Source organism: Anopheles merus, chromosome 3L (assembly GCF_017562075.2).
Source record: "Anopheles merus strain MAF chromosome 3L, AmerM5.1, whole genome shotgun sequence".
NCBI classification, from domain to species: domain Eukaryota; kingdom Metazoa; phylum Arthropoda; class Insecta; order Diptera; family Culicidae; genus Anopheles; species Anopheles merus.
Genome location: NC_054085.1, coordinates 33341914 through 33367709, shown reverse-complemented (window position 1 = coordinate 33367709; position 25796 = coordinate 33341914). Strand labels below are relative to the sequence as shown.

The window sequence follows — 25796 nt, the reverse complement described above, 5'->3', positions numbered from 1 at the left end:
TCATCCCGGCTGGCTGCGGATCGGATGGGGTAGCCTGTGTGCCAAAAAATACAACCTCAATCGGGATGGTTTATTTGTAGAGCAGGTATAGCGGAGCAATCAGAACAACAACCCAACTCCGGGCGTTTGCTTCACAGATGATGTTAGATCGTACCGTAGATGCCCACCGACCGGTGCTACGGCGACACCAAGCGAACGATAAATATAAATGCTGAAAAACGATTCCATCGCTCTCCAGCTGCGTGTTGGACCGGCTGCAGCATCCGCCAGAAAACCATGTAACAGCGAGCAGCATGAATGGAATTGGTTGTGAACACACACACACAGACGCGGCACGGTTTTGGTTCACGACCATGGGAAAATCGGTTCCACAGCTGCCAGCAAATGCTTCGCAATGGCTGGGATTCATTTCGTTATGGAATAATATTTATTGCAAAAGTCGGTGGGGGGAAACGGTTTGCTACAAACGGACCAGCCAAACGCACACGTGCAATCGATGTCGTCGTTATCGGTCGTATCGGTCGTCTAGAACGGTGGTCGCCGGACCGCGTTTTTTTGGCGGTTGTTGCTTTAAAGTAGCGCGGGGAATTCTCATGCTGGGCATGCACACATGCAGCCCCACAAACCACTCGAAAGTGCAATTTCTGTTTAGATTCTGCTTGGAAATTGTTTACGATGATAAACTATGCGCAACGCGTCGTTGGGTAATTTGGGCGCTTTGGAGCGTAGAACGAACGCGTGAGTTCGTTGCACTATGCTGACTAACAACGAAACACTCGAAAATTCCATTGCTTTTTTTAATTTGTTATTGTAAAAAGTACTACAACAGAATGTAAAATTAAAAATAAGAGAAGAGAGACTCATGCTTTCAATTAATTTTACTTTGAATTGAATTCGCATGGAATTCGCATAAGAAACCGTTGAAATAGTTATGCTGAGTTCGTCATAAACGATATAAAATCAAAAGAAAACATTCACAACTAGATTCTAGCTAGCTTTTAGTATGGAATTTTGTACTAAATCACGCGCCAAAGTAAGATTTTTAGCCTACATTACTTCAGCCTGAAATATATGTAAATAAACGCCAAAATTTTAAAATACCTCTTTCTTTGTACAATAATTCAATTTGACAGTATATAATTGGCAAATAAATACATCATAACATCATAAATATTGTCCAACAGACAGACTGAAATTTCATTCTCATATAGCTTTATAAGCTTAAATTGTAAAAGAGGCCACTGTCATAATGTCTTGCCTGTAAAGAGGATTAAGAGAGATTTCTTTGAAAGAAAATTGTGTTTAAGTACCATCAAACGTATAAGGCTATGACAGTATACCGAGAGAAAAAAGCTTGTTTGCACCGTTTTACATTTAACAACAACCAAAGCTTTTGAAGATTGGAATAAAATTGATGATGCTGCAAGATTAAAATCGAATAGCACAACATTGTATTATTATATGTAACTAATTATGAACAACAATTGATTCCACGAAAACATCAGACGCAATCATAATCATCCTCAGAATCCGCTGCACTGCAACACTGAGATTGTAGCTTAACCTTTTCCCCTTCAAAAGGATTCCCCTATGTGCATCGCACGGCTTCCTGTAGGTCACTGTAACGCTGTGCCTCGCCAGTTTAGAAATCAGGGTAATTCAACGCCACCGTGCGTTTGCACCATTTCTATTCATAGCCACAATTCTGAGTAACTTTGCCATCGATAGTCGGGCAACAACCATTCCCATCGCTGCGGGAACCAAGCGACGCTATTCATATTCGAAGATGTTGCGATGAAGGGAGAGCTGAAGTTGAGCGACTTACTGAAGCGGATGGAGGATTTTTACACAACATCTCACATTCCATTACAGTTAGTAGGGCTTTTTTTCTCATATCGATGCTTGAGCTCCCCTCCCTTTATTGGGTCACCTTTTAAACGAACCAGCATCCTTCGAATGGTTCCAATTTCTACAATCCCTCTACGAGATAACGTACGACCTGTCTATCTCCAGCTGTGTGCCGTCGCATTCGCTTGATATGAGTTTCTTCGGCCGAAGGAGAAGTGAGACACAAATATTTATAGCTCACAGGGCCATCCACACCCAGACACACATTGTACAGCATAGAGCCTACCGCTTCCCGTTGGCTTTCCCAAATTTCGAATTCAACACGCGTGCCCCAGTGGGCAACTGGGCTGTAATGCTCTCACCTAAACACCTATTTTTCTTCCTAAACACTTTGGGCACCAGGACTCGGCAGCGGCTCTGGTTTGCGGTTGCACACTGCCTGCCACGGTGGGTAAAGGTGATACCCGAAGTGCCCCACAAATTTTGGAGCATCGAGTACGTGTGGCACTGTAAAGCGTAGCACCTCCTGCAGTGAAAATCTTCATCTCGTTGCGCACTGTTGTGCGGATTATGGGGAACTGTGGGAAACGAGCTGCGGCAGCATGCGGGCTTTGGCACAATAAAAAGCCATCATACACGCACGAGCTGTGCCACAATGGGAGATTGGGGAAAAGGCGGTAGAGGAGACAGAAAGAAAAAGTCCTCTTCATCACACCTTACAGCAAACAAGGTCGAAGGAGAAGGCTGCATTTGAATTGACGTGTAATTTAACCACAGGTGTTCCGACACCTTTCGACACGAATGGGAAGACGAACGATCGTGTAACGATTCCCTCTCCCGAGCCATTTGCGTGCGCCATATCATATCGCACAAGGCGGACGCAGCAAGCACAATTCCGCTGGTCGTATCATGGGCGTATTGTAAAAATGGCACCACCTTCGGGGTTCCTTCTACACTACCTACAAAAGCGGGTGTATTAAAGTTAATGGAGAGCATCGAATTTTGCATCGAATATTGTTCGTAAATTGGAATCGATTTTCAATGGTGATCCAGTTACAGCGGGCCCCCGTCCGACCAGCGGCACGGAAGAGATAAGGGAATAATCGGTTTGAAATGTGTGAGCATTTGCGTGCAAAATTGTACGACAATGTTAGCAGAGTTGTGTGTTGCCATGTGTGTGTTGGATTGTATGGGGAAAAAATAGATAAAAAGTAGCGTTTCAGCTCATGCTGCCCATCTTAAACTAATCGTTTTAAGTCAATTATGCTTACTGATTATTGCAGAATTTGTTGGTTTTTGATGTGCCACGCGTAACGATTAAGCTTGAAAAAGCTCCCCTTTTCATGTGCAAAAAAGAACGAAATTTGTCACGCGTACAAAACGAAAGTTGTTGGCTTTATTGTTACCTTTGCACCTTATCGAGTTTCAGTGCTTGCACATCAAACAGCTTTGCGGCTACCTTCGTCACGTTGATTGACGGCGAAATTTCGGCGAAAGTTTGAAGATTTTTTTTGCGCTGCATGCGAAGAAAGCTTTTTCCAATAAATTTCACAGCTGACAGGACGTAAATTTAGGCTCAAATCAGTGTGCCCAACATCATTGGGATCGATTAGGAGAAAAAAAAGCTATAGAAAATAAATGACTTATCGCTTATTTGACTGGGACTTTTTGTTGTTGTTGTGCATTGATCCACAGGACAATACTTGGAATCACTATTTAACGTAGTCGAATTTTTAATTTGAATTCAATTTGCAAATGTTTGTATGTTTTGTAGTAAACTCATTTAAATGTATGAAAATTCTTAGATTAATCAAACGAGGTACAATACGATACTTTATGATACTAGACAGCTCTTTTACATAAAGTCTGACAGTTGACGGCTTAAATCATGTCAACACATGCAAATCTAGCCTCAGTATTTCAGTCTAGAAAAGCTGGCCAGAAAAATAATTTGTAGTAAATATTTGATTATAATACTATTTAATTAAATTAATCAATTTCTTCGTTAGAAGTTTGATCTTATTTGAAAATAAAAATAATTAATATTGACACATTTTTATAGTATTCATGTAAACTAGCTGTGTCCATAGCTGTACAAGCAAATGTAAAATCAACAAGCATGCCAATTGTGTACAACCAATAACAAAAATGCGGAAAATTCTAGAACCAACCAATAAACCAATAATAAACATCAAAACCCTCTCGCATGACTGTTTGCATGATACGAAAAACGTACAAATTGGACGCCATACGGTATGCTGGGTAGATTCCAGCAATTTATTTCTGACGCTCTGTGTACATTTTTAATAATGAACACAGACATGAAACAAACTGTTCGCAGTGCAAAACAAAAAAAAAGCAAAAACAAAACTGCAATTCCAGTGGAATAGAATTTTATTTGCAAAAGCGACAAGCCGGGGTGGTTTAGCGTGCAAAATGAATCACACAGTACATGCTGGGCGAATGAGTGAGAGTGAAAGGGTGAGCACAGATTTACTCTTCGTGTACTGACGAACGATGGGGTTTTTTTTCCCCATACAAGGAAAGCAAACACACAAACACACATACAGCATCGCCCAATGGCAATATAAAATCGCATTGCACAATGTGCCTTGTAAATCATGGCCACCTTCGAGAGCGATTGAATTTCCCGTCTCCTGCCACCGACCGTTAAGTTCCGCGATTTCACCAACGCGCGCGCAATAGGTGTGCCAAATTGAAGGGTGGATGGGTGTAAAACATCATTCGAAGCGAACAAAAAAAAAAAAAACACCCTGGCAACGCTTTCGCTAGCATCACGCTGGGCACCAGGTTTTACAAATGCAAATGACGGTGCATTCACGTGGCCCCGGTTCCGCACAAACGCAGCGGATGCATTTTTCCACCTGATGTCATATGCAATGATTTCTAGGCTGAAGCAGAATTTGTGGCAAAAATCTGGCACCCAGAAAGAGAAGGAAAAAGAAAAAAATCACATGCACAGTCACAGAAGTTGCACCACGATCGTGTACAGATGTAACGGTGCAGCTTGCGCAAAGAAAAATAACGCACGTCTGGCTTGCGCGTCTGCCACAAGGGTGCAGCAAAGGAGGGGTTTGGATGAAAGAGAGAAGCTTTATGACTTACCCGGGGCCCAGGGCTCGGGAGAAAGTCTGCTGAAACTATCGAATGTGTCGTTTGATTTATGCGGTTCAATAATCTAATTTATACGCTCCAGCCGATCGTTTCGCTTCAATGATGTGTGTTGCCTGCTTGGCTTGCGCTCGCGGGAAGGAAGCAATACTTACCTCTCTCTGCCTCGGTGTGTGTGTGTGTGTGTGTGTGTGTGTGTGTGTGTGTGTGTGTGTGTGTGTGTGTGTGTGTGTGTGTGTGTGTGTGTGTGTGTGTGTGTGTGTGTGTGTGTGTGTGTGTGTGTGTGTGTGGTGTGTGTGTGTGTGTGTGTGTGTGTGTGTGTGTACGTGGGACTAGTTGTGTTGGTAGTTCTGTTCGCAAAAGGGGACGAAGGGAGCGCAGAGAAAGTGTTCGCGCGCTTCGCTGTCAAAGCCCGTGCGCGAAATGGAATTGCTGGAGGTTTGTTTACTTTTTACTATGAATTTTCCATAAATCATGCTCGCTGTTAGTGGGACAGTCCAGACAAGTGTATATGAAATGAAGCAAAAAAAGGAAGCAAAAAAAGCAAAAACCATGGATTGGAAAAACTAACGCGCCAGACCATTCGTTTGAATCGATCCCGAACGAGTCAATAAATAAACTGCTCTTGCTGCCTCGCTCGCTGGCAAGATCCTTCGTAGCAGAAATGGTCCATCCATTCCGTACCGTGCAGTACCGGTTCTATTTCTATTGAAGTTAGATTTACGCGTTTGGGGTGTAGTTTTTTGTGTTGTTTCATTCCTCACCTCCCACCCTTTGCATCACACATGCGATAAGAAAAGCGATTGTTTCTTATTCCGCAGGCCAATATAATGGTCCATCGGGAGGACAATGAGCAACAAAGCGCCGGCGGAATCGGAACCAATCGATCGATTTGAATGGTCCGGGGGATCACTGCGGATCATCGGGAGCGGGTGATGGTTTTCCAGGGTGGGTGGGTTGGGTTCAATCGAGCATCTTCACCTTTTGTTCCCCCCCATTCCATAGGGAGAGCATACGTTTACCTAGAAGATTACCATTTATCAATTTTATGAGTCCAGCGAGCCTTTGTGCTCCCTTTTTTTGCCGCCCCCGAGATGCTGAGGGTGAGACCTTTGGGGTGTTGAAGAAATAGATTGGATCTAGTGACTTCGGTGGCAGAAGCAGACCGCCCAGACGGTCAAAAGGTAATCAGTAGATAAATATCGCAGGAAATGGTTTATTTGTTCAATCGTTTGGTTTTTGATGCGTTCCATTGAACTCCTTTTTCTGCAAACACGAACACGTACGTGCAAACGAGAAACGGTCGCCGCCGCAATCGGAACGGCAAAATGATGCTGGACCAAAACCGAGGAAAGGACTCCCGCAGATGGTTGGGGTTGGAGGTTGAAGGAGCGACAGAAAGAATAGTGTTGCCTCTGGTGCTTTGTGCTTGAATAATTGAATGAATTACTTGTATTTTTTGCTTTATCGGGTGGTGGTTTTTTTTTTATTTGTTGAGTAAACGATTTCTCAGAAGGACTGTTTTTGTGGGGCATCGTTTGGCCAGCGGTCAAATATGCACAGGGTCGGGAACGGTTCTAAGGTTCATCGGCTCGTTGACCGTCACCCGCGTTTGATTTTTTTTGCTTCTTCCGGGAAGCTCGCGTCGGTTGAATGAGAGTGGCAAATGTCGGTTAAATTAGGCTGACAGGCTGGGCTGGGTGTTTTATTCGATAAAACATCAGCTTCATTGTTGAAGCATCTGTATCTTTTGTAGCATAAGGTTAGGAAGCGGGAGGAACAAGTCTTGGAAATGTGTCACAAACCTACCGAACTGCAAGCACTGTTACAGAACATTACGTTTATGGTATACATTCTTTGAAGCGTTTTCATTAATATTGAAGGAATGAAATTTATTAATGAAATATTTCAAATACTTGTGTTTTAAGCAAAATATTAATTTATTAAATTGAATTTTTGAAAGAATGTTAACAACTGCGAATAATGCGTTCCGGAGACATTCGCGTAACTCTGATTTTTGCGCAAGTTGAAATCCACGTTTTTGAGAGAAAAAAAGTAAAAAAATAACGATTATTGATTGAATTTACTCCTTCTATGTACTTAATTACTTATTTGATGCCATTCTTGATAAAAAATTATGTCTTTTAAGCGATTTAAAACTTTAAGAAAAATAGCAATTTATTTTTCGTGAGAAAATTGTTGGCGAAAATGGTACTGATTTGAAATATCTCGAGCGTCGCGTAGTTCGGGGAAATACTGTATACTTGTTTTTTCTGTAAAAAAAAAAAACAGAAAATTAACGTTAAAATAGTTAAAAAAAATTAATAAGTCAAGGGGAAGGCAATAAAACGGGTTAATTAAATCACGAATCATGCGATAACAGCTGAACACATTGCAAATGCAGCAAACATAAAGTGAACCATTTTGAAGACCAAAAGAAAACAGAAACATCTCATTAATTATCCTTAAAAAAAGGAAATTCTTTTTTCGTAACCAAACATTCAAATCAAAACCCCCGCTTAATGTAACTTTTTTGACCGCATCAATTCACTTCACTGCTGCAGGCATTCAGCCTTTGCAGGCAAGCAAAACAGTACCCGGTGGCGTTAAAATATCTTTCAAAAGAAACCTAATCTCATTAAGCGTGACAGCGGCAAAGGATTCGTAATGCTGTTGCGACACAAGATAAATGTTGTGATTTTCTAAGAAGTTTATCTTATGCCTTGTTCACTTCCGAAAGCCCTCCCCCTTTGTTCTCCACTAGCCACTAACCGCTTCTAACCCGATCGCCCGCTCGTTTTGGGACGGTTTGATCTCGCTCTTGTTTCATTGCAGGTTTTCTAAAAACTCGTGCCTCACTGTCACCCGGTTCCGGCGGTAATCTAGGATTAATGGACATCATTCTCGCTCTGCAGTGGGTTCGAGATAACATAGCGTCGTTCGGTGGCGACCCGAAGCGCATCACCATCGTCGGCCACGATACGGGGGCCGCGCTCGCGAATCTTGCCCTTATCTCCAAGGCGGGCAAGGGTAAGGGCATTGGCTACGTTTTTAGCTTTTTCCGTTTGTTTCTTCTTTTTTTGTTTTTTGTTTTGCTTCCGGTTGTCCTTCATTTGATTCGAAAAAATTCGCTTATCTACCGTTCTTCCCCTTTCCCTGGTGCGCTTAGGACTGGTACAGCGGGCGATCCTGCTGAGCGGCTCGGCACTCAGCCCGTGGGCACTCATCCCGGACCCGGACGCGGTACGGCTGGAGGTGTCGCAGCAGATGGCATGCCATCTCGTGCCGGGCCGGAACGGTCGCAAGCCCACCACCGACGACATTACCGAATGCCTGCGGGACAAGCCAATCGAGGCGCTCATGGGCGTGCGGCTCACCAGCGTGCGCTTTATGCCCTCCTGGGGCCCGTTCCTGCCGCTGGAGGACTCGATGGATCCGGAGTTCGCGATGGAACACTCCGGTGAGGGCTTCATTACGAGCGAGCTAATGCTGGGCATGACCACGACCGAAAGCTACAGCGACTTTAGCGCGTCTGACATTCAGGTGAGCATGGCACGCGGGCTGGGAGGGGGGAAAGCGAACGTGGAACATTTGACAATGATTTCTCTCTCTCTCTCTCTGTCTGGTTTCCACCACGACACACAGTACGGGCTCGAGGAAGACCAGCGAAACAGGCTGCTGCGGACGTACATTCGCAACGCGTTCACGTTTCACCTGAACGAGATATTCTCCGCCGTCCGGAACGAGTACACCGACTGGGACAAACCGATCCAGCACCCAATCAATATCAGGTAAGGAAGCCAACGGCGCCAAAGGGGATTCCACGACCAGGGCAGGACTAAATGGTTTGGAAATGGGACGGAGGATGTGGGGAATGCTAGACCCGCGGAACGGCGGCACCAAGATGGAATTATCCTACCATGCGTACAGCCTTGTGGTGATTGAAATTTTGGGACGAGACTCTTGAGAAATGACGACTGTGATTCAAAGTTCCCATATGTGTGCCAGGAGGTTATGGGAAAGCAATTGATTTCGCATCCTCCAGGGGCTTAGCGAGAGGTTGAGGTAAAGGTTGATTAATGCTTGATATGTTATTGATGTATGTTCAATGGAATACAGTGGAACCTGGATAAGCGACAACTCAAGAGACCGGATCAAGGTACACGCTTATCGTAAGCAGCTTTCGTATTGCTTTCAATTGCCTAGCATTATATATTTATGTGGATAACATAATTGCTTAGGAACAAATCGCCATTCAAAAGTTATATCTATAAGTTACAATGCGATATCCGTGTATGGGAAGTATTGCGACTCTTATGAGGTTTTTTTCTAATGGAGTTTGACATTAGCTGGCTGAAATAACGCCTTTATACACTTCATAGAATATCAAGGGAGCCTTTTAGATCTTTAGACTTCAAAACACAGATTGATTTTTCAATCAATCCATGTATGAGGCCCACGGAAGGTTGAGCAGTCAACATTTCTTTATAAAATCGTACCGTAGCCTGTTAATAATGGATAATATGAAGCTGAAATTAGAAAATTAATGATTCTAGTTTAACTACTTCAGAACTAGCACTTCTTATGTAGAAATAGTGGTGTGTTCTTGGGAGCACATCCCAGACTGTTGTTAGTCCGATTCGCATTTCCTAATAATCTTAATCACAAAATCCGCCCGGAGTTGTCTGGAGTCGACCTGAGACGGAGTTTGAGATGAAACGCCAGACCTCAAAATATTGCAACGGCCGTCTCCGCCTCACTCCGGATGACACTAACTCTGACTGACTTCAACTCCGGACGACTCTGGCCAACTCCGGACGACTTCGTATGACTTCGGACAACTCCAGACGATACCAGATTACTCCGGACAGCACTAGATGACGCCGGATGATTCCAACTCCGGACTACTCCAGGTGGTTACAAACGGCTCAAGATAATTCTGGGGAAAATTGATTTCAGGAGCCGATTTCGAAGTTTAAGGATTCGGATCGAATCCGACTTTAGAAGTTCCTAAAATCAATAAAAAGTCTATATTAAGTCTTTCATGAGTTCGTTTAGATACCGCACTGGATAATTGTACTAGCATATCCAAAAAGTATCCTTATCGGTATGTAAAGGTGACTCGATGTTGAAATGTTTAAGAACAATTTAGCTTAGGAGTTAATGAGGCCATGTATATTTTAAAGGTTTTTTGGGCTACTCTTTTTTGTCTGCATTTGTGTGTCCTAGCCGACCTACAGCCACCAACAATACGCTCATTTACAGACAGGCAAGGAAAAGCTCGGGGAATAATTTAGCGAAAGCCTTCTTACCCGCTCCCTTCCCGATAATGCAATTGACCAAAGAGCACGTCCTTCAGAGTGTGCGCGATTTTGATAAAAGTTTCAGCACTCGCCGTACACTCCCCCTCCCGAACGGTTACGGACGTGATGCGTTTGCGAAACAATCGCAAACGAAACGGAACGGATGTGAAATTGGAACGGGAATGGAAAATGAAAATTGGTTCCCAGGTTCCGACAGTTGGGTGTGTGTGTGTGTGTGTGTGTTTGTGGTAGCCCATATTTGCTGCTGCTGTGTAGAATCTTTTCGAAGGAAGGTAACGCAAGAAAAAAAAAACCCCTCGGATGGAATTCAATCGGCACCCGTATGTGGGTGAGCAGGACGCTTCCACTGGGACGCAGTGCAAATAGCTTCCACTATGAGCTTTCCTATTGCGTACGAGTACATGTAAGCGTGTGAGAGAAACCAGAGGGAGAGAGAGCGAGAGAGAGAGAGTGAGAGAGAGTGAGAGAGATAGAGAGAAATCCTTTTCACCAGTTTCTCTTCTTCTCCTTTCCCTTTTGCGACTAAATCCGGCGCGTCACGGAAATAGTAAAGCGAGACTTTTGATTCTAAATTGGATTTTGTGAAATTTTAATTCCCAACATGAGATTAAACCTCCCAAGCAACCAGCAATCCGATCGGGCTGGTTTTCACGTTTGTGCTCGGGCACTGCGGTAAAGAACGGGGTGTGTATGCGAGCGTGCCGAGGTAAATTCCACTGTGCACAGTGGGACTGTTTGGTAATTTTCGCATCAGCAGCAGCAGCAGCAGCAGCAGCATGTAGCTTTGTGTTAAGTGGCATGATTGTCGGTAGTCATGGTTTGATAAAATTGAGCTCTCACAACGGCATTTGTGCGAAGATTTGCCTTCCATTTCCCTGCCCATTTCCGTTGCCAGCGTTTATACAAGTTGTATTTTTAGTTTGCCCCAATTGCCTAACTCCCAGGGGCGGTTGGGATAACCGGTGATGGTAATAATATTATTTCAAACATTTCCACTCAACGAACGGACAGCTGGTAACCCAGTCTGGATGGACCAGTTTTGTGTAATCATCCGTAGTGGGCTGCCAAATGAAACACTTCCCCAAGGTACGCTCCAACAGCCTTGGAATGCATCTCCACTAGCAAAGGCAGGAAATAGGTAACTACAACGGAGGGGGGGGGGAATCATTACGCCCGTAACCAGGCAAAGCCAGTGCGGTGTAGCTGGATTGAACGAGATGTGTCCACAAAACACGTGTAGTTATGCGAAACGAAATGTCCCGCACGTCCCAAGCCCGAAACTGTGGAAGCATTCGGATGGGGGAAGGTACTTCGATTTGATTATTTGCTTACAGGTCTACAGGGGAGGTTGCAAAAGGCGGTAGCAAACCAGGGTTGCATTTCCACCAACTGTTGCAATGCGGATGAAAATGTGAAGCCATTTAATACCGTAAAATAGGATTAGTTATGTAGCTCGTTTGCTAACCGTTGGCATTGCCCGGATTGAAGCGCTCGTGTACGGCTGATTGGATGATCGATGGGTAGGAGCAGTGTGATCGGGGGGTGGGGGGGGGGGGTTCGCAGATTCACCCGCGGCTTTCATAATGCCACCGTGCACTAAATCATCTGCATCCGTTGATGTTTATGGAGCAAAATACCCGGCCTTCCCAAACCCCCCCCCCTTCCCCCCATCCAGCCACTTCATTTGAAGGTCCATTGTCGTGTTGATATAGTAAGAGTATTAATAATTTGCTACTCGATAATTTACGTCCCTTTCCGGTCCCTTTTCCGCTTGCACTGGGAAAGCGCTGGTGATGATAATGATAATAAACGAGTGAGTGAGTGCCAAATGCGTTCCGATGCAGCGGCGAGAGTCATTAATCGATCGCGGCGAATTAGAAATCGTATCAACGGCGGTCGGAACCGGCGGGAGGAATGCCGTTACGCAAATATCAATTTGCTAGACTAGTATTTTACGCACCATTGTTACGTGTTAAAGGGCCTGAGAGTGCTTGGTGATGATGCGATAAGGGGAACGGGTTTCTGGGAAAATAAAACTGATGAGCATACACGAAGACAAAGCGCAACGCATTGTGGGATAGCTGTTTATTGGCGTTGGGACCGGTGTTTGGTATTTATGCGGCTTCACTGATTATTTAAATGTGGCTGGTGGTAAGGTTTCGATTGGTTAATACACGATTTTCTACGAAATTTGTTCAACGCATTCTGTGCGATGAATTAAATAGAAAGCATGCTCATTATCTGGTTTTTAAACACAGTGAAATGAACAAACACATGGTAAGACAACAATGAACATCGAATACCGTGTAACGACTGATAAGTAGTTCGGAAAGAGGTTCTTTGTAACAATCTTGTATTAATTTCAACGAACATTATAAATCTCGCTGCAACTGTTATCAGTAAATAGTGACAAAGGGCTTTCGTATGAACTATTGATAGCATGTCAAATGCATCTACGTGTTTAAGCAGAATAGTCATTTCAATTAGAAAAATTGCCAATTTTGGATAATGTTAGCAAAATCCGATAAAGTGTTGTTGAAAACGTCAATGAGTAGATAGTAGAATAACAAGGAAAAGGAATGAAAACATAAATCATAAGAGTAAAAGGTTAAAAGAGTAATGAAATCAAGAAGAGAAGAAGAGAAGAAGAGAGGAAGAAAAGAAGAGAAGAAGAGAATAAGAGAAGAAGAGAAGAAGAGAAGAAGAGAAGAAGAGAAGAAGAGAAGAAGAGAAGAAGAGAAGAAGAGAAGAAGAGAAGAAGAGAAGAAGAGAAGAAGAGAAGAAGAGAAGAAGAGAAGAAGAGAAGAAGAGAAGAAGAGAAGAAGAGAAGAAGAGAAGAAGAGAAGAAGAGAAAAAGAGAAAAAGAGAAAAAGAGAAGAAGAGAAGAAGAGAAGAAGAGAAAAAGAGAAAAAGAGAAAAAGAGAAGAAGAGAAAAAGAGAAGAAGAAAAAAAGAGAAGAAAACAAAAAACAAACAAAATATTGAAATATTATTGATTAAAATATACGACAGTTTTCATAACTACGATAACCCAACACAAAAATAAAGTTGCATATAAAAAAAACATATCTCCTGCACCGAACAGCCAATCCGTCACAAAAGCCAAAACGGCACAATCGAACTTTGCAATTAAAATAACAAATTACCTTCGCTCCGGCCGGGGTCACGCGGACCCGTTGGCTAAATGATGCGCATGAGTAATACAAAACGATCACCATCCACCATCCACCATCCACGAACCAACAGCACCCAAAGCTGCTAATCCGCCATGAGTGGCCAGTTTTGTGCGTGATGTGAATAATTCCGGCTCATTTGTCACACGCCGATCACACGCCACACACGTACAAGGAGCGAATTAAGCAGCGCACTACCAACCCCCTTCTGCTGCTGCTGCTGCTGGCGCGTATAGCGGCAATAAATATTAATACCCATTTTTCCCACCGCATGACCCCTTACGGTTTCATCCGGGGAGGTTGAGTCAAAATTGAACTGTACGTAGGCAGCGACCGACCGAGAACAGCATAAAGGAGCCAAACACTTTATCAATAATGATTGGGATAAAACTTTTTCTGCTTGGATGGGAGTGTATCGGGGGTACAAAAAAAAAAAAACAACCGCCCCGAACGAACAGTAAACACAAACTCATCAATCAGCGGCTTGTGCTAAAAATTATTACTAGCACTCGACCGTCTCGACCTGTGAGTAAGGGGTAGGGAAGCGGATCCTAGGACGAGATGTGGTCATTTCGTTCGCCGGGCGCTTTGGGTTAACTTCCGGTGGATGGGGAGGGGTTCAGATCGATTCACCGAGATCAAGAGTGGCCCGTGCCCCCGTGCTCCCGAATCTCTGGTCTGGTCGTGAGGGCGTGAAATGAGTTCTTGTCCTTCGTCATGAAAATGGCCGGCCCAATTTCCCAACCCCGAAAGGGATGCTCGGTGCGCCGAACCTGAACGGAACCATTTTTCCGATGCGCATAAATTGCCAATGAAACCGAACCACCCGGAAAGTGGTGCTCCGGTTGCGAGCCGCTGTGTTAGGCGCATACCGCCTTGCGCCACGCCTTGCTGCGATCTCGGGACCAGGGAGCTCATAAAAAATGTATAAAACCACCTTTAAGAATTGGGTTCACCTTTTGTGCTCGGCCAGTGTGCGATGGGTGAGCTAATGTACATTCGGCACTGCGTTTGTCACGCAAGAGCTCTAGCGCAAAATTGACTTCTATATGCGTATATGTACGTGTGAATTTCGATCTGCTGGTTCGATTCGTTGTTCGACCGGTATCAGTTTTGCATGAGCGCACAGCTTATATTTCATAGGAAATGTTTAAGACATCCTCAATTTCCCGGGAAAAAATCGACACTGCCTTTGCGGCGTCAATCGAATTAATGGACAACTTGACATAATCACGACATCCCTGTCGACGGCGACAAACGACATATTTCCCGCTGGAAAAGCAACTCAGTCCTCAAATTCTCAAGCTTCTGGAAGAGCTGAAAATCGATCAATTTTTTTGTGTGGTTTCAGCCCGTCTCGTCGAGGGTGTGTTTTTCCCTTCTCACGGGGGTGCTCTTAAAATTCGAAGAGATATAAAGCTGTCTGGGAGTATCTTTTCCTATCGATACCGGGGCACAATGCATGTGTCAACCGTCATCCGCAAGGTTGTCTGTTAAACGTTGCCCGGGATGCCCGGGAATCGAACAAAAAGCGAAGGTTTTTTTTCTTTTACACTCCCTCAACATCTCGCCCAGCTTTCCGAATCAATACATTGTTTCCATAAAGGGAGAGTGAAGCAAAAACAAATTCTAGGAAAAAATACATCCTGGTGCCAGTGCAAGAGCAGACAATCAACGACGCGCAACGGGACTGCACGCGCAGAATTTCCCACGGACCAACAAAGCGCTCCGCTTGAACAGCCGCATTCGGCAGGGGGAATGGAGCGCTGGGACGGACGCTTACGGTGAAATACAGTCCAGAAATAATATCCACTTTGCGGTTTGGGGGGGGGGGGGGGACGGAGGCCCGGGTAGAAACAAAACCTCGCCCTTTTAGCGCGACAGCTTGCAATCGTTTATTTTTTCCCCCGCAAATGCTGCCAGTCACGACCCGCGGGATTATCGCTTTTCTTTCCGTTTTCTCCGGGTTTTTTTGCTTTTTTGTATTTATCTTCCTTTTTCCGTTTTACCTTTTTTCCCCCAAATGAGGTTCGCCCTCGACGGAGCCCCGAGAGTGAGAGTTTCCGCTCATTTTCACTGTCACCATCCTGTCATTTGTGGCTTGTTTTGTCTGCCCGTGATACACAAGAGCAGTGCGAGGAGGAACGAGAACATATCTGTCATTTTATGTCAAATATCAACGGACTGTGCTTACTACGATGCAAGAACGTTTGGAGGAAATAAAATCCGATTCCACAGCATTGGTGTGCCTTTGCAATCGTAATTGCCACGGAAAAGCGATTGGAAAATGAAGGAAATCAACTGCTTAACAACACACGATTGGGGGACGCCCTTTCGCTCATTGCACTCCCATTCTCCAGGCAGCCGTGATAGTCATGGCAAAGGATGACGTGACAAGTATTTGCCCCACCACACCGGATGGTGGTGGCTAATTTTCGGTTTTGAGCTTCCAAGCTGTTGTTCTTGCAGCCACAAATTGCAGCTTCTCCTTGCCCGGCTCGTTCTTCCCCGCGGGGCGCAGGGCAGCGTTTGAATTGTTGTTGAAAGATGATTGTTGTTTATATTTTCTTCCCCCGTTTCTATCCACGGCTGATGGATGGACTGATTTTGCTCCAGTGTTTTATTACTCCCATTTCTCCTGGCGTTTGGCGTTTGCGATTTTGATTGGATTTGTTTTTTTTTTGTTCTTGTTTTGCTGGTAATCACAGTAAGAATGAACTTCGTTTTCGTAGCTCGCATCATCATCATCATCATCATCATCATCGTTGGCGTCGTGACTCGTGGGTTGGTGGATGGGTTTATTGTATTGTTGTTTTGGGGTTTTCTAACGATCCATCTTTTGATTGTTTTTCGTTTTTCTTTGCTTTCCCAACCCGCACAGAGATTCGACCATGGAAGCGTTGAGCGATGGCCACACGGTGGCACCGATCATTAAGGTCGCATATCTACATGCAAGACGTGGCGCAAAGACGTACATGTTTCACTTCGGCTATCAAAGCAAGGAGAGTGAATATCCGCAGGTAAGATTCGTAAATTAAAAGATTAAAAATAGAATTATTGCAAAATAAGTATTAAGTGTTAGTTTCAGGAGAATTGTTTAAGGGTTCAAATATGTTTCAACTTATTATTTTGAGGTATCGTTATGTTTTTGGTTTAAATGTGAAAGTAAAACTAAAGGTCAAGACAGGGTAAAGCGATAAAACTAATCAATTTCAAATTATTTGATTTTCCAATAAATCCTAGAAATTTAATTTTAAAACCCAAAATTATTTCATGTTTGAATTCAAACGGCATAAGTCACAGTCTTTGGTGAAAGTTTATCAATTTATCAATAATTGGTGCAAATAAAAGTGTGTAAATATCTGCCCTATAGCATAATAGATAGTAAAACTTCCTTCCATACAACGCGCCCCTCGGTCTATCAATATGCTTGACCCGAAAACTTATCATCAGCCAGTGATGAGTTGCATAAAGTTTCGAACACACTATTTTCAAACTTCAACTACTAGCTATGCTCTTACTCTCGAGCGCTTTTGCGCGGACAAAGAAAACTTATCACATGATTTACATTTAGAGTGTGATTTAACTGCATACTTTTCGAGCATTAATATTTCTAACAACGTTGCGCTTCTTCGTCTTCTTTTTCCCCCCTCTTCCTGTGCCTCTCGAACAAAGAAGATTCTAGCTATAAACTATGATTTACTTCTCAGCTCTTATCATCCACCCGCTTCTTGGGGCGCGCGCGCTCTCGCGTTTGGCGTATATAATAAAGTTAATGCACCGACAAGACTTTCCGCTTTTCATTGCCCGAGCGGATGTTGCCCGTGCTTCCCATTTTTTTGTTCTATATTTTATTTTTTAAAGTATAACCTTTTATCATATTTCTATTTTATTCTTGCTCTGCTTTTCTTTTTTTGTCGTCTTCCTCCTCAGCGGCTTGGGAGCGTGCGGGGCGAAGATCTGCCGTACATCTTCGGGCTGCCGCTGGTGCAGGGCGGGCCGGTCTTTCCCCAGAACTACTCGCGCCAGGACATGGGCGTCAACGAAGCGGTGCTCAACTTCGTGACCAACTTCTGCAAAACGGGCGACCCGAACGAGGCCGGCCACCAGCAGGCGGCCCCGCTGCATCCCGACTACGGTACGGCGAAGGAGCGGACCCGCTTCCGGTTGATCACGTGGGAAACGTACGAAACCACCACGCAGCAGTATCTGAGCATCTGTGAGTATACTGAAGCTTGAAAATGACCACAGCAGTCCACTGCATTGAATTATGCAAACGCAACCTCGCCAGAATATTGAGCGGGTTAGGGCTAGTGGTTCTTTAATTTTGGCTTCTTTCTACCTCGGAACAAAAAAGTGCCATTCTACGCCAAAAAAAAAACCTCCATTGCCTGCGAACTTATCTTGCCTCGATAAATTACACCCTGCCCTGGTGCGGTCCAAGTGCGTGCCCAGGCACTCAGTGGAGTAGTTCGTAACCGGTCGTAAGTCAGCGTTAAGCAACTCCCGGCCGGCTGGGGCAACCAAAGATCGATTGAAATGATTACCCGGCCGGAGTGGGTAATAGGCAGAGAGAGAGAGAGAGAGAGAGAGAGAGAGAGAGAGAGAGAGAGACTGAGGACGAAAGGAATGATCGTAGCATGAATAATTTCGACCCATGCGTCCCTTGCCAGGGATGACAAACATGGCATGGTAGTTGATGAAGGTCATCAAATGAAGCTAGTAAGCGTAGGGTATGAATGAATCGTTGACCAACAGCCTAACGGATTGGTGGGCAACCATTCCATGCATCGAGGGCTTACACATTTTTCCCAAAAATAGTTCTGCACTGCTTCAACGCCGACTTTGTGTTCGACATCCCTGGCCGTTTTTTTTTTCAGTTGTCTTGTCGTAAGAAATCACAAGATCGGTAAAACAGATCGTAACCTCAAAAAGCTGGCGAGGATTTCCTTGTTTTTTTTGTTCCTCACGAAAATGCACACTGATTCCGGTTCAGGAAGAAATACTCCCCACACTAAAAGGGACCAGAGTAAGAGAGAGAGAGAGTGAGCGAGAGATAAATTCAATTTAGTTATAAGGCTCTTATCGGATCACGCGCGAGCGGCGACAACGCTGTGTACGGTGGAGTCTACTAACAGGAGCTCGGTCGAATCCATTTTCCGGCCAGCACATTTTTCGTTCCTAGTTTGCTGGCTGGCTGCTATTTTTTTGCCGCTGTGTTTTTCTTCATCCTGCCAAGAGCTGAGGGTTAAGTAGTAAAATCTTTTCTACGTTGTAAGAAGCAAAACGACGTCGGGACGTCCCGGGAGCGGGAGACGCTTCGAATGTGGGAAATCTTTTACCCGTACGAACCTTTTGCGACACTGGAACTTTTGGGTTTTCCTTGCTTTTGCTTTTTTTCTCTCCTTTCAAGGGGCCCAGTGGGCACACGATGGGACGATAAAGTTTGCTAGATTCAAGCTAAGAGGACTTGCTGGTGGCCTGTGTATCCTTTTTAAATTTACTTCCCAGGAACTGCTGCCTTTTTCGGGTGGAGCAGGAAATAAAACATCGAAACAGGCAGCAGAAGCGACGCTTGTTTCATGGTATTTTTTCCTTCTTCCTCGAGATATGTTACCAAGATATGCCGGGCGTCCATGTTGTGGCCAAAACCAAGAAACCATAGCCGGGCGTGTGAGAACTTGCGGGTGTGTGTGTGGGCTTGGGCTGCGTGCCGAAACATATGTGCCGGCAAAGGGCCGTTTCGCTTAAAACACTCCACGGAAAGAAATTGGCGTGAAGACGAATGTTCGCCCAGGGGCGACCCCCCCCCCCCTCCCCCTCAGTGGGTGATGACAATGTGAAGTCGGGGCTTTCGGCAACTCGTTCAAAGTTCCCGGTCGAACCTGTGGAAAAGTTCAACAGTGCACGAGCGACCCTGGCCACACGGGAGATGAAAGAATGGCTGAAGTTTACGATGGCTTCGCAGGGTTTTGGATCTGTTTTGCTTTTCCTTTTGCCTTTCCCCTCCCCGGCATGCGACAGAAGAAAAAGGTCCTTTAAACAGAGAACTGTCAGCTGCTGGTCAAGTCGATGACTGCAGCTGTCCAACGGAAGATTTATGGTTTACTTTCAGGGGTAAACAATTAAATGGACAACTTTTTTTTCCGATTCATCGGCCGCTACTTTTGGTTGTCACCGTCGATAAATCGATGGCAATGTTCGTGGGTCGATATTTATCCTGCTTGGTTCTGTTCCCTTAAGTGTATCACCGTGCACTGGGAAAGGAAAACGTTGATTTTAATTTCTCACCCCCCCCCCCCCCACCTGTCCTTTTGGGTACACACTTTCACACGTTGTCTTTGTTTGTTTTACCTAAGAGCAGAAGTTGAAGAAGGGGAGAGACTTTGCTTTAGCAGCAAATCGCCCGTCAAAGTTTGCCGGCATTTGGTGCGTGCGCAAGTGGCCATGAAATCGATACACATCTTTGGATGAAATTTCAACGGGAAAAGTATTGAACGCTGGCATTGGCCGCCCATCGTGGGCAGGGTAGAAAGTTGTGCGTGGCGTTTCCTTTCCCCGTTGGGAGATGGCACATTGGCGGTGGAGCAAGATAAAGCAGTTTTTGTTTCATCAATTGAGCGTACGCATTTTGCTGGAGGCAATGGACACGGACGTTGTAGCAAAATTGAATCATGAACCAGCAAAAGAAAACGATTTCCAATATTAAAAGAAGCTGCTGGGGTTTGGCTGGGGGGAAAGTCTGTTCTTGTTTTGCCGCTGTTTTCTTGTTTCTTCCCCCGTCACGAGTTGTGCATGATGCGGCGGAAGACAAACAAATGGTACGGATTTGGATGTGATTCATAAATTTCGTGTGTGTAATTTCCATTCAATTACAGTTTTTAGAAGGCAGTGGATGTGGAAATGTGGGGATTCTTGGTAAAAGCAACGGTGGTTAATGCTTTCCATTTTTAAAGCTAGCAAAAATGGCAAACGGAAGACAAAATTGTACACTCAATAAGGAAGTAGAAGTGTTCGTTTTGAACGATTTGCTAGACTAGACTTGAAGGACTTACACCACATTCCTGTCTTGTTTAATGTGTCTTATGGTTAATTAGTTTTTTTTTGTGACAGGTTTAGTTAAGCTTATACATTATAGTGAGTTGATTTTTTATAAATTTGTGAAAAGATGGTTTTTAATTATAAACTTTAAAATATCAAAAAATTGTGCAAAATATAATTTTAACCGCAAGGAAGCTTATTCTAGAAGGGCTAGCAGGCTTTACTGGTAGGGAAAATCAATCGAAAAGGGCAGCCGACATTACAGTGGTTGACAAATAGCCAGACCATCGGTTATGACATCAAAATACGCTTATTAAATTATTAAAATTAAAAAATTTATCAAAACAAATTAACGGATTATGGATTATCAATCGATAAGATTTATTCTAATCTCTTTTCATATGATTAGCTCCTTTTTAAATGTTGGTCTAATAGGTTTTAATTTATTTTAGCACCTATTAGTACTAAATTTTTCGAAGCAGAATACCAAAGTATTTGACTACATAACTGCCAAAGCATCAATATCGATCCATTTTTCGGTAGTGTTTTTGACGACAGACTTGAATCGACTATGGAATCGAAAAAAAAACACGTAAACGATTTCATTACTAAAATATTCCTATCTAACACATTTCTACACAATCCTCGAAATCGCAATTATAAGTGGGATAATTTAGTAAAAACAAAATTACCTGATTTTCTTAGCAATATTCTACTCGACGTCGGATATCTCGATTGCAAGAATAGAATGAACCTGGAAGCTTTTTTCATAGCTTCCAATTTTAATGAGGATGATGGAGAGAGATAATTAGAGAGAGAGAGATATAAGAAGATTGGCAGATGGGGAGTTATGATTGCTTAGGGGTTTGAATGCAACTCTCAACTCCCTAGCAGTCAAATGAAGATTTTTCAAAGTATTCTGGACGGTCCAACCTGTTCCAAAGCCCTGGACCTGTTGTCCAAAGCCCATATCGTGACTGATATGACAGAATTGTGGAGCTGTCGTCATCATGCTGCAGTGTATTTTAAAAGAAATCTTAAACCAAACAACATCACTCTCTAGCGACAATGTAATATAATTAAATCGCATAAATAATTCTGTCCCAAAATGATAATAAATAATCGTATTTCTTTTTCAAAATCTCCCCTTGAGATATGTAAATCCCTCCCCCGAACCGCTCGAAAGCGATACTTAATCCTTCTTACATTTCAAATTACAATAACAATGCAAAGCGCTGTTTATGTAACTCGCCATAATGCACCGAGCGAATCGAATGTTTTGCATAATAAATCGAACGCACTGCTGAGTGGCCTGATACGGTCCCATCCGTTCCCTCTCTCCACACCTTTCCCGAAGCGAACGCGAGTCCGGTCGTTGGCTGCTGTTTCTCACAAACTTAACGAAGCCGAACTCGCCGATAAGCATCTATTTTCAAGATTTATACTCATGGGCTCCATTCATCTCCAGCCGGAGGAAGCGCATGGCGCAAAAGAGAGAAGAATGAGAATAAAAAACACCAAAAGCCAAAATAATACGACTGCAAAATAGGCCGAAACAAAACAACGGCACAAAAGATGCTGCACGAGCAGGCCGGCATCCCACCCGATCCCCGCAAGCACAGCACAGAACGGAAAGCATCGGGCCAGAACGCTTCATTTGGACGGTGAAAAGTGAAAGCTCTCCCCCGCCGTGCGGGAGCAGACGTGCGTAATGCTTGTTGTTCTTCCGGCGACCCACAGCACCGGTTTTCGGTTACCATAGAACAATGGTCGCATACTAATGCCAAGGCTAGGCAAAGGGGCCGCATTGTCCTCTCGGGCTGTGCCTCTAGACTGTTGGTGGAAAATTGAAACCGGCACCCGGGAATGAAATGAAGCATATTTTTGTTTGCATCATTCATTAGCCGAAAAGAATCTAATGAAAAATAAACATCTCGGCTTGTTGAGAAGAAGAGAGAGAATGAGTGACAGAGAAGAGTGGTGAAACAGTGACAGTGGTAGTGGTAAGAAGCAACGGCGCGTTCTCGTCAGTACGAAAGACGGTTGCCCGTGTTGGATGAGTGAGCCGTAGCGACCGTTAAGTGAAAGCTCGAATCATGCTGGAAGAGATCAAAACGCTTTCATCGTACGATGTCAAGCTGCCCACTAGCAACCGGCCCGGCGGGATAAAACCAGCCGGCACCGAAAATGATGGCGAAGGTCAATGAGGAAAAGTGACGAATTACTGTCACCGGAAAGAGAAATGGCCCCTTGGAGTATCTCGATCAGTGGCTCGATGTGATGTTGTTCTTTCCATTTCGTCTTTAAACTTTCTGCCAGCATCTTCTTTGGGCTGCAAGCCGCCCGGAACGGAGCAGTGAATGATTTGGCGTTGGCATGGCGGCAAGGCTGCAATGGCGTAAAGATTGGCTCGGGCAAGAGAAACCCCGGCCCAGACCGGGGGTGATAAACGGAAGTGTTTCGCAAGCATGACTAAGTTTTAGCTTTTCATTAGCCATAGCAAATATGAACCATTCACGGAACTAACCCCGGTAAAGGGGCCAATTTGACGTCTTCGTTGCTGGTTGAGCGAAACCAGCGGCTGTAGAGATCTGGTGCAGTGATTGCTTGTGAAACCGACACCGAAATGGCGAACGCTCAGCCCAACGACAAGCGGCAGAGCGTAGAGTGATTTAAACATAAAGCGGTCGGTTCGACACGAGTGCTCACTGACTCGTACCCGGCACCATTGAAGCGCAAGATCTTACCCACGAATTGAACATTGGAAGCGAAAAGCGAACACGATTGTTGTTAATTAGAATCGTGGCCCCGCTGCGCCCCTGTGCCGCTGATAAAGGCGTAGCTTGAAAGCCATCAAACGAAGCTGAACAACTTCCTCCTTTACGGCTGCTTCGTGAACCACAACAGCACCATCATTGCTTCGGGCGAGCAGGTTAAAGGGATCCAATTCTTTGCCTCTCATTATTCCTACAACCCTTCGTGCCGAGGGCAAATTAGACCACAACTTGCCGGCTCCTTTTTCCGGGGTTCCTAAATTCAATCGGGAAAACGTTGGATTGATTACTCGTTTAGAGCACTCCATCCATTATTAGTAGCGAATTCGAATGCGTGCAATTCAATACTCACCGAGTGGCACATCTGCCGATCGAGATCGAGACGCTTCTGCTGGAGCTCATCTTTCAGCCTAGCGTGGAGCAAACTGTTTTGTGTGTGTGTGTTTCTGAGTCTGTGTGTCGCTAGAGTGATCTACCAGCAACCTTCAATTCACCATCTTCGCCCACAGTGACACAGTGCAAGCGTACAGTGCTTAGTGCTTATTTGCTGCACTACTAAAGGATAGCTTCCATCCAATTTCCGAGCACTTTTTGCTGCGCGTCCTTCTTTGCAAAACACGAACGGATTATCCTTCTGCTACTCTCATCTCCAATGCAGCGGACGCGTCCCAATCGTGCACACGTTCGTCCTCGTTCCACCGGCTGCTGCTACTGGCTGTGCTGTGCACGCAATAAGACGCCCGCTGGATGAAAAGCAAACCCCGGACGGCTTTGCCTTTCGGAAGGAGCACCGAATACACAGACACACACACACACACACACGTGAGAAGATCCGTGCTCACGTCGCAGCAGACACCGTGTTTCAAATTGAAAGTTTCATTTCGCCGTACGGTGTGTGTGTGGCGCTGCCAATATTCGTATTAGCGGTGCTATGGGAAGGATAAGTCCGTCTTCCTTTTACCGGCTGTAGGTTGTATGGCATGTTGCTGCGAGAGCGCGCGGATCGACAATTTCGTTCCTGTTTACGTTGTATTTTGTCAGCGTAGAGCCACCCAGGCCGGTGTGGGTGGAAGTCGAAATAGTTTTGAATCGGTTTTCGCAAGATGTCATTCGCTGTTAGGCTGCTTTCAATAGAACTTATATCGGGTATGTTTTTCTTTCTATCCGGGGGTTTCCCTTTGTGTGAGTGTGCCTGTATGCTCGGAATACAAATAGCCTGGATGTATTGTGACGAAGATAAATTAATGTGTATTAGTAAGCGCACGTTTCAACTTTTTTCTGCTTTTTCCCCCTCAGAGGCACTGTTAGGACAGATGTCTATGATTAGTTGAGTGATAGGATTCGTTAGAGTTTTGAGTGTTCATAACTTACAATTGAATTCTTAAAACCATTCACAGTAAAAACTAGTTTGCTTCTACATCGTATTATGAAGTGGTTTTATAACACACAAGTTTTTTCGTATTTTTTCTAATTTTGAACAGCCAATATAGGCAAGCACAGGGAAAAACATCAAGTAGTATAATTAAGCGTCTATTAATTTGTATCGCATATGATCGTTTATTTGAAGACACTCTAGGGCCAGTCATTGAAATAAACATATGAGCTCAATGCGTTTGCAATGCCAAATTTGAGCAATTTGTAATTTAATTTAATTTTTGAGATATTGATTAATTTTTAAACATTTCTTTCACGATGCGGACTAATAATTACTCGATACGATGGAGACGCCCAGTACTTGTTGGAATTGCTTAATGGCGTAAGCAAACTAATTATTGTGCAAGATATGGAAGTTTGCCTGTAAAGTCTTTTGCATATTCTGTGTTTCTTAATCTGGGAAATATAGCAGAGGTTTCCGTTAGCATATAAATGTAGATTCCATGAAATACTTCTCAACCGTACTATTTAAAATCCAGCCAATGGCAACAAACAATTTAAAACACAATTTAAAATAAGCCAAACTTATTATGCTTATTTAAAAATACTCAAAACGTTGTGCTAAAGCGATCAGACTACACAGTATTGCGCACAACTCAATCATCCTAATGCTAACCATATTTATTAAAATCACATCAACCTTCCTGAAACCAAGCTCTGTCACAATGAGCTCAGACTCCGCTCAATAACACGATCAAATGAGTTTCCTCCTGTTATGCTCCTACCCAGCATAGATTCATTTCTAGCTAGAAGCTTCATCAAACACACTCGCTTCCGTCTAGCGAACGTGCCAGAAGCGAACGGTTCCTTTGTACCATTCTTCCGAGGAGCTGAAAAAAACAGCCAAAAATCAGACGTCGAAAACTGACAGCCCACACTAACGGCTCCACATCCAGACAGTCGCTCACACCATTCCCAAGAACGCATTAGTCGAAGCGGGTAGAATTTCTTTCCAGATCCTACACCGTCCGAAAACAAACGGATCTATTTGGAAAAATCGCACCAAAGATGCGCACGTGACAGTGGAGCCTGATAGATCTTCACTTCCGTCCTGGGCGAGCTTACCGAATA

At 44.2% G+C, this 25796-nt stretch overlaps 1 protein-coding gene across 2 annotated transcripts in view; it reads left to right on the top strand.

Moving 5' to 3' along the window:
- The window catches only part of LOC121599444 (neuroligin-4, X-linked-like), a 143783-nt gene that overhangs the window by 98055 nt on the left and 19932 nt on the right, over positions 1–25796 (top strand). For both annotated transcript variants that reach the window (XM_041927249.1, XM_041927248.1), the window contains 5 exons: positions 7816–8010; positions 8150–8523; positions 8626–8771; positions 16358–16496; positions 17410–17695. In XM_041927249.1, the coding sequence (XP_041783183.1) occupies positions 7816–8010; positions 8150–8523; positions 8626–8771; positions 16358–16496; positions 17410–17695 (1140 nt within the window). The remainder of the gene's footprint in view (positions 1–7815; positions 8011–8149; positions 8524–8625; positions 8772–16357; positions 16497–17409; positions 17696–25796) is intronic.